This window comes from Danio rerio, chromosome 21, assembly GCF_052040795.2.
Source record: "Danio rerio strain M-AB ecotype USA chromosome 21, GRCz13ab, whole genome shotgun sequence".
In the NCBI taxonomy this organism is placed as follows: Eukaryota; Metazoa; Chordata; class Actinopteri; order Cypriniformes; family Danionidae; genus Danio; species Danio rerio.
In genome coordinates, this window is record NC_141041.1 from 47,095,001 (window position 1) to 47,105,086 (window position 10,086).

The 10,086-nt window shown below is 37.2% G+C and overlaps 1 protein-coding gene across 1 annotated transcript in view; it reads right to left on the reverse strand.

Annotated features, from left to right (window-relative positions):
* The window catches only part of cct6a (chaperonin containing TCP1, subunit 6A (zeta 1)), a 20,314-nt gene extending 10,613 nt beyond the window's left edge, over window positions 1–9,701 (reverse strand). The window contains 5 exon segments of the mRNA NM_201290.1: window positions 2,302–2,405; window positions 3,193–3,366; window positions 4,165–4,299; window positions 7,322–7,385; window positions 9,519–9,701. Coding sequence (NP_958447.1) covers window positions 2,302–2,405; window positions 3,193–3,366; window positions 4,165–4,299; window positions 7,322–7,385; window positions 9,519–9,655 — 614 coding nt within the window. The 5' untranslated portion in view covers window positions 9,656–9,701.
* Between the last annotated feature and the right edge of the window lie 385 nt (window positions 9,702–10,086).

The window sequence follows — 10,086 nt, forward strand, 5'->3', positions numbered from 1 at the left end:
AGCGCTGACGAGTCTGGGCGGGACCGAGAGCAGCGCGAATGGCGCGAGCGATTGTTTACAAGTGTGGAGTCCCGTGAAGGAGCTCCGGATGGTAAGTTTTGTTTTGTGTTTACCTCATAGTTAAAGTTGTTGCACGTCCGCCTGTTCCTGCCTCAAAATGAGCGAGTTATAGCCACTTGTACATCCCGGAAGTGTTCAGGAAAAGCAAAACAGCAGCGAAGAAACTCGACACAGAGGAACATTTACATCTCACTGCCAACTAGCGTTTCGGAAGTGTTAATGCAGACCAACAGAGACAGCGCGCAGAAGTATAAATGCACAGCTACGCGCGTTGCATGCGCCGTGGGTCACGCCGGTCACTTGACGCAGAAGTATAAACCAGGCTTAACATTAATAACAGGCACAATATATCACACAATCTTAAGACTTAGCTTTCTAGGGCCAGACGTTTTAGCTATTTCTGCACAAACTTTTGTACAAAATATGCAAATTTATGCTAAACGATTTTGAGAGTACAGTAATTAAAAGCTAAGCATTAATCACTAACTAAATTTAGGTTTACAATGCAGATCTAAATAAAACCACTTGTTAGCTAAACCCGGGCATATAGAGCAATCAGGCCTTTAAGACCTTATCGCTACTTTAGGTTTCGACCGTTAACATTGGCGACATTTTAACTTGCAGTATATTTACTAAATACTAATTGTAAATAGCTATTCCTAAATGAGAACATTATTCATATACTGAATAAAGATGTTAAACCAGCAGGAGGCGCCTTTAATGGCAGGAATAATGGTTTGGTTACTGCAGTATTTTATCGATTTTATTAACTACGTAGCATCGCAATGTTTGCAGATTAAACTCTGTCAAACGTTAGCGTACAGCTATACATTATTTTATTAAAATGATACAATATTACCTTGTAACTAGTGATGTAACGATTCACCGTGAGCCGATTGAAAATCAGTTAAAAAATGTGATCATTTAAATCGCTAAAAATGTTGAAACAGTCACGGTACATGTTTTGAACAGAAGAGTTTTTACTGCCGCAAACTTGCTTTGCCTGCACATCAGCGGCAAGCAAGAGGTGGGGCAGCTGACTAAAATGACAGCGGTGAGGTGTGCCAGACAAATACAAACGAATAGTGCAAAATGACGTTTACTTGCAGCGTATGTGATGCAGCAGAGCGCAATACCACCGTCACTGATGTCTATACGCAAAAATTGATTAATTGGCCAAACCACGCAGACCGAGGATTAGCACCTCTGCTTGCTATGATGAGTGCTAACATTACAGATATCACAGTGTATCAGTGTTTTCATAGCGAAAATGTTTTTCAGTCTGACAGGGAAAACTGTGCTGCTTCAGATCCAGGTAGTAGATTGTTCCTTTCCCCTCTCCTTTTCAATTTAGTGTATGCATCTTTTAGTATTTCCCTTATTATGTCCTATATTATACAGGACGATTTAAAAAAAAAAACCACAACTTTGATATTATATTATTATATAACATATGCAGGATAGTTGTCAGTTCATTCCACTGTGGCGACCCCAGATTAATAAAGAGACTGAGATGAAAACAAAATAAATTAATATATGGGCCAACAGCGTTCCTAGTGACCAAATGAGCAACCAAATGAAAGAGCGTAGTTCTCAATTTTCAATCACCCTGAATATTATAATCAGTATTTTATTCCAGTGGCCAGTCCCTATGAGTTGACCACCTCTGTGCACCCTGCTTTCTGGTTAAGGAAAGGTTTTCCTCTCCACACCAACCATCTCAGTCCCTAGTGAGAGGTTTTTTTTTTATTAGCAGCGGACATTGCAAATGTGCAAATACTCTATTAAAGAGCCTTCTTTAATTTGTATTGTTCCTTTTTCGATTTGTAGTTTGTTTTAAATTTGTAATTTAACTGCACGGTCAATGTTTTGTTAGTATTAAAGAGTACTGATTATGGGCTTAAACACTGGCAGGAATCAGCAAATTTCTGTGTGAGCAGATTCTGTGAGGGAATGAAATGGATGAAGAACTGAACTGACTTTCAACCTGGATGTGAGTTGTTCCATTTGTTAATTTCGTCCCTTCTCCACTGTGCTATCTAATAGTGAGATTGAAATTTAAAACACAAACAAAAGTCCAAAGTGTTTGCCATCAAATTTGCACATTTTTGAACACCTTCAACTCAAGATGGTTTATAATTGGATAATTTTTGTTTAATTTAATTTGTTTAATGGATAATTTGGATTAATTAATGTTGTCTAACATCGACATGAGACCGCACACAATGCTATGAGTCTTACTGAGTATCACTGTCGGTTTTGTGTTTCATCTCCATAATCTCCACCATGTAGAGGTCAATGGGCTCGTTGGGTTTCCTTATGGCCAGTACAGCATCCACCACAGCCTGAAGACAAACAGGAAAACATTTGAATAGACGATACACATATGCACTATTTAATTATTAGATCACAACAATGGAGTCATGGAATGCATATCATCCCAAGCTTGCAAAACTCCAGAACATCGTTTTGTAGCTAACATTAAAAGTTTGGGCCATTATTATGCAGACTAAAGCAGATTGTAGAGAGAGAAAGAGCTAATAAAGCATGTGTGAATTAGCTGAATCTGATTCCCTCAGCACCCTCTATACTTACAATGAAGTTTTAAGTGTAACTGCTTCAAGAACAGCAACATTATGCCGCTAGTGACATAGCAAAACTTCAGTTTCAAAACTCTCGAAATTTGTAGAGCAGCACTAACAACATGTTCCTGTGCATGCTTCCATATATTTATGCATGAGTGTATGTCTCATTCACAGCCTTTGCTCAATACTTTGTTGATGCACTTTTGGCAGCAATTACAGCCTCAAGTCTTTACTTCGGCTTAGGCTATGTATAAAATACGGGAGCGCTTATGCATGTTCCTCTGTTTGTAAACTTATAAACATGCACCTACGATCGGTACATGAGACCGGCCAGATTGGTGAGTAACGATTGAGTCATGAAATGTGATTATCAGCCAATACCGATCTTTGGCCATCGATCGGAACATCCCTAATTTTTATTCAAGGTTATCAGACCGTTAGATTCTTATACTGGCCCATGCCTACTGGTAGCATCCCTAGTTCACACAGAAACTCTATTGTCACTGCAGCCGAATAGAAAACATTATTAGACATTCAAATAACTCACCTCTGTTAGTAAATCGGCCAGCTCTGTGTGGACCTTGGTTCTGAGTGATGTCCTGGCTACATTGATGAGAGTCTCTCGGTCCATCTCCTTTGCAACTTTTACCTCTTCAAGCACTGCAAGGGCCTTGTCTTTAGCCGCCTCAAACCCCTCTGCAATCACCCTTGGATGAAGACCCTTCAAAAAGGAAAAAGACCAGCTTAAAAGATGGGGCAATTCAAAATAAAAAGAAGCACAGTTAAAGTGAGTAAAATATATTCACCCTCCAATAATTTTTTTCTGTCACGTATTTTTAAAGCGATTATTAACAGAGCAAGAAATTTTTCACAGCATTCCTGGTAATATTTTTGACTGGAGGAAGTCTTGTTTTGTTTCGGCTAGAATAAAAGCCAAAGGTTTTTTATTTTTTAAAACCATTTTAGTGCCAATATTATTAGCCTTCTTAAGCAATTATTTTTCAGATTGTCTACAGAACAAACTATCATTACACAACGACTTGCCTAATTACCAGGGCCAGATGGAATCTGCGGACATTTTTAGCTATTTCTGCGGAGAATTTTGGTAAAAATCTGCAGATTTTTGCGGAATTATTTCGGGAGTATCCAGCGAAGTATCATAACTAAAACCTTAATATATTAAATAAAAAAGTAATAAATTACTGAATAAAAACTGAATAAATTCAGATTTACACATTTACTCAAGTACATAAACAGAATTAATAGTGGACTAAAAATCTGCAAAAATCTGCGGAATTCTGCGCGCGCAGATTCCTTGTGGGCCTACTAATTACCCTAAAGTTAACCTAATTAATCTAGTTAAGAGTTATTAAAACTATTGTGTTTAGAAATGTGTTGAAAAAAATCTTCTCTCCGTTAAACAAAAAATAGGGAAAAAATATACAAGGAGGTTAATAATTCAGAGGGATTAATATTTCTGACTTCAACTGTAATTTTGAAATGAGAAGTTGATGTAAACCTCAGAAACATAGAGGTCCGCCTGCTTGAGGAGCTCTCCAATGATAAGCACATTAGATGTTGTGCCATCTCCCGTGATGTCATCCTGTGCTGTGGCCACCTTGGCAATCAATGAAGCAGTGGGATGCTGGATTTGCTGCAAACAAGAAAAAAAAAATCCAGAATCAGTTTTATTCGCCAAATGTGCATAAACAAGGATTTTGTTGTGGCTTACATGAGCTCAGGGTAAAAGCATAGATAAACACGAAGGGACAGAAAGACATTTCAATGAAAAAAAAAAAAAAAGAATAAGGGGCAAGTCAAATTTATGACTTGAGAAATTAAGACCATTTGAAGTAAACTTCATACTTATACAGGCCAAAACACTAAAGATAACGCAGTATTGGGCTGACCCCCCCTAGTTTTTTCCGCATCTGCTTACCGCAAAGGCTGCAAAACACCCCCCCCTGAGGGTGCAGGTAAGACGTCATTTTTCGAGAGAGACTCAAATACATTACGTGCACTGAATATGTAATGCGGCTTATTGTTAATTTTTGCCTCGGATTCAGCGATCGCGCAATCGTGAAAAACTAGAGGGTCTGATTGGGTCACTTTCCAAAAAAAAACACACACAAAAAAAAAACACTGGAGTCTATGGAGTCATGTAGCTGACAAGTTTTTGGCTTGTTGGCGCCATCTTTTCCTTTTAGTGATGGCAGATTGTAAGCTGCAATCTGCGTTGTTTGCAAGATACGAATCTGTGCAATGGTTGATGTAACCAAAACACTGCTAATAACTGTAACACACAAAATTATGCCACTTAACTTCATATAAGAGGCATCAAAATATGCAGTGGTCGGAACTCTCACATGTTGACAGCCAATCAAAACTGATAACCGTTTTTTTGAGGCTTCTGATTGGACAAAATGACTTAAAGATTTGGAGTACATCGCCAGCTGTTGCTTTAGCATGTTCTTGACAGCGGTTCTTTTGCATTTTCTTGCAGACAATTGTGCATGTGGACGAGTTTGTTTGTTTTTTAACAAGGAAAGAAAAAGGGTTCACAAAAATGCCTGTGTCAACTTGGCCTAAATCAGGGGTGTCCAAACTTGCTCCTGGAGGGCCGGTGTCCTGCTGATTTTAGCTCCAACTTGCTTTAACACACCTGCCAGGAAGTTTCTAGTATATCTAGTAAGAGCTCAGGTGTGTTTGTAGTGTGCTCAGACTGAAAATCCTAAAAAGAATAAGTGGACTTTAAATACCCAGATGATGCACTTATTTAAACGTTAAAATGAAGTGTGTAATGTTGGACACTTTGTGCACTCAGCGCTCGCAGATTTGCTCACATAGCAGAAGAAGAGGAGCTATGTGAGGTGAGGTTGTTTTTTTATTATTTTAGATTATGAAAGCAAAAATCTCCTACATAAATGATTATGCCACCTTTCACAGTTGTATCCATGATGGGTGCTATTTAGTAGTTTGGCATTTATTTTCCTAATTTGGTTTGAATTTAAATTTAGTATAATACATATTAGGGGTGTGTGGAAATATAAATTTCTATCAACTAATTCCAAATGAACAATAATCTACGTATAACTGAAAAGTTATATTCTCTGGTTTTTAATTATATAATTTCATTAACATCCCAGCTAGGAGGGACATTTAACCTTTATCTCTCTGACTACAGGCTAAGCCAGTGATGCAAATGCTTTAAACGACTCTGTCTTTGTCTTCGGGTGTTGCTTTTATGCAACAGAAACCTTATGTTGATTAACTTGTGTGGTCAGTAGCTGGGCCGTTTTTTAACACCTATGCCATGCTGACTCCAATACTGAATTTGCATGCTTTGTTTAGCTATATCCCCTCCTCCTAAGAACACAATATAGCCATGAAATCTTTGTCTTAAATCAGACTTGTGTGAGACTTGTGAGAGACTTGTGAAAGAACTTGCAGACTGCGGACCTCTAGTAGGCTCTTGCTGACACATTGGACATCTTAAAGATGCTGTATGACTGCAGATTAACCAACACGTCTCAATAAAGGAATTCTGCTTGTTTCGAGTCTCCTGGACTGGGTTCTTCTCTTCTTTTCACTCATTTATTTTTTTTCAACAGGTGTCACGATTTAGATTTTTAATCGAAATCGATCGAAATTTATGCTCAATTTCAATTATCGAATCAAAAAATAGAATCGTCGATGCTGCCACGCCCCCATGTCAGGTCAGCTTGGCTTGCCAAGCGGGAAAAAAACAAGCTTGTTGAAGTGCTTGTTAAACTGCAGACGCAGGAGACCCGTCGACAGAACTTAAACCCTCTCCTCTTTCAATGAAGTCGCCGGTGTGGAAGCATTTTGGATTTCCAGTGAGTTAAGTTGACAACGTTCGTGTTGTCGACAAAAAAAAACACAGTTTTGCAAGCTCTGCTATGTACGTATTAGGGTTCGTCCGATAGACAACACCGGCATCGTGATCCTCCGCCCGCCCCCGTTGCAAATCCGCTCGCGAAAAGTACACACTCAGGCCCTGTTTACACTGTCTTTGTTTTTAAATGGCATTTTAGAACGACAACGATTTGACATCCACAGTGGCGTGTAGCATTTCTGAGCAGCCCTCCTTCATCTCTACCTCTGACACACAGACACAGACGCACACACACAGCCATGGGCTCGAGACAGCGGGTTCAGGCAGGCAGAGGATCAGTAGACTGCTTCAATCTTTCACTCACTTGTACTTAGTCATTTTAGTGAACACTTCAGATACTGTTGGCTGGTTCCTGTTGGTTGTGCGTCTTTTTTACCGACGCCATTATAACGACACAGATCACTGCCTATTCACGAGTCCCTCAGAAAAAGTGATTGACAGGTGGTAATTATGTGTGTATCTTGCCTTTACTCATTTACTGTATGATTTGTTTATGGGTAAAACAAAGACCACGCAGGTCAGGTAGTTTAAACGATCATTAATCATTAATTAATTATTCATAATCGAAAATCGAATCGAATCGTGCCTTTAGAATCGAAAAAGGTAATCGAATCGAGGATTTGGAGGATCGAGAAACCTTAATACATATTAATGATAAAAAAAAAACTAAAGAGTTGGGATGTCGTAAGTGTATAGGCGTACAGTGAATAAGTGAATATAGTGTGCCATTTAGGGCAGAATTATGAAGTGAAACTCCTACCATTTCATGAAGCAAAACGTTCCCATCTTTGGTGAGCTTGATGTCTCCTGCACCAGACACAAGCCTGTGAAAGGAATAGGACTCCTTGTTTAATTAGTAAACACCAAAAGATGCTATACGTAACTTATAGATGATAAACATGCTTATCACAAAGTAAGGTCGTTACATTGTTTACCATGATATTTTAAATATTCTGAAATCACATGTAAATGTGCCTTGAAAACAATGTTGTACAGTAAACAATACTGTACTTTGATGGTCCTTGGCTGTTAATATGACTTCACCATTTATATATTTTTTTAAAGATTTATTTTTTGCCTTTATTAGATAGGACCGTATTGAGACGTTGGAGAGAGAGATGGGGGTAGGGTAGGGAAATGTCCTTTAGCTGGGACTCGAACACGGGATGCCCTGACGAGCTACTGCACCATATGTTGACGCGCTAACCAGTAGGCTATTGCGCCGACACCCATTTATATTTTGAAAAAATTATATTATTTGGTAGTGTATTTCTCTAATTTGGCAACCACCGTGTCATCTGGGAAATGGTTTAAATTTCTGCTTAGTAAAAAACAAACACATTAGTGTTTCATTTGGGACGACACTACATACATATACTATGCTGTGTAGAGTGTGCAAGTGCATAAGTACATAGTGGGTCATTTGGGACGCAGCTATACTTCTCTGAAATTATATTAAGGTCTAAGTCTAAATGTGTGAATATAAAACCAACTTTACCCCACTGTCCACCAGGACTTTCAACAAGTTTTGTTTTATTAAAATATATTTAATTTTTTATCTCGATAAATGTCTTGAAGTGACTTGGGCATACATACTTGCACTCAAGAGAAAGAAATCTTATTACAAATATATTAATTTATTTATTCACTGTAATGAGGGCAGGGCAACCGGTCAAAAACAATAGATAGGTATTTTTTGGGTAGGTTGGTTGGTATTATATTCGGATATTCAGACATTCTCCTTAATAATATCTTTTCAGAAAGGTATTCTTCGCAAATTCTAAATAGGGAAATCATAATAGCAGCAAATGACTATCAAAAGTACAACATTGTTCACAGTGAACTAAATAGTGTTAATGTTGTTTAGAAGTCATACTTGCATGCTAATTCCAATTGGAAATTCAAAGTATCATGGTTAAACAACACAGAGACTAATGTTTTGTTCCAGTCTGTAAGAATTAATATTATATTATGTGCACGCAATATGAGGTTCAACTTTGCATTACAACTTTAAAATGTAAAAAATAACCTAAACATTTAAAAATTTCGCAATACATAAATACAAAGAAATTACACAAACAAACATTTAAAAATATATAAAATGTGTATATTTACAGTTGCAAACTCCTTTTATAACTTTAAAACTGACAAACACGTTTTTAATATAAGCTTATGCATGAATATATGCATGTGTGTGTGTATATGTATATATATGTATATATATATATATATATATATATATATATATATATATGTGTGTGTGTATATGTGTCTGTATATGTGTGTGTATGTATATATATATATATATGGGTGTATATGTGTGTGTGTATGTATATATATATATATATATATATATATATGTATGTGTGTGTGTGTGTGTGTGTATGTGTATATATATATGTGTGTGTGTGTGTGTGTGTATGTATGTATATATATATATATATATATATATATATATATATATATATATATATATATATATGCATGTATATTTATATAATGCAATCTGCGAAAATAATATTGCTAGTTATAAATAAGACTTATTAAAAGCTACCTTTAAACTAGCGTTAAACAACAATCGTCCAAATTTACATACAACAAAATACATAAATAAGCTTAAATAACTGAATTAAATCACAGAAAAAAACGGTGCCGTTTATACATGTTATATTATACATGTTATATTATACATGTTTATTGCTTCAATGAGTTAACGTTGGTAGCGAAGATGCTAACAACTTTACCAGCAGTGAATCACTGTCTCATGTCACTTATTAATCAAATCACACTTTCATTCAACCTATAGATATTACAGCCATTGTAAATTGATAATTCGCAATGACAAGAAAACGTGTGTATATGTTGTAAGCAGTCGTTTCAGGGGACTTAACCGGTGTTAGCCGATTACTGGGTGACAAGCACGTGCTAACAAAGCGGCTACACCAAGGCGGACTCACATTTTCATTGTTCCCTTCGGGCCCAGGTTACTTTTCAGGACGTCCTGGAGTCCGCGGGCCGCGCTGATGTTCACAGCAAGAGCCGCGTGAGCCCTGGCGACCTCGGCTTTCGGATTAAGTGCTTTTACCGCGGCCATTCTCCTGAAAACCACAGCACAGCTTCTCGTGGAGACGGAAAAGAAGCTCGCTTCCAGAAGCTTCCACTGCGCAGTCTCTCAGCACCGCCCTGCGCGCTGTGATTGGGTAACATCTAGAAGAGATACAGCTGCGAATACTAGCATCATTTTATTTTGTGACAATGTAAAACAATAATTAATATAGTTTTTACATTACTGTGAGGGTTGGAGTAAGGGTAGATGTTAATAAAATACAATTTAATGAGTAATTTAATAAATAATACGAATAATACTTGGTATGGTTACTGTTTTTACATTACTATGATGGTTGGGTTTAGGGTTTGGGTGGGGGTAGGCGTTAAAAAATACAATTAATGGATAATTTAATCAATAATTAAAATCAGTAATTCGTTTATTGTAAACTAAAATGAATGTAATTATTGAAAAAACGT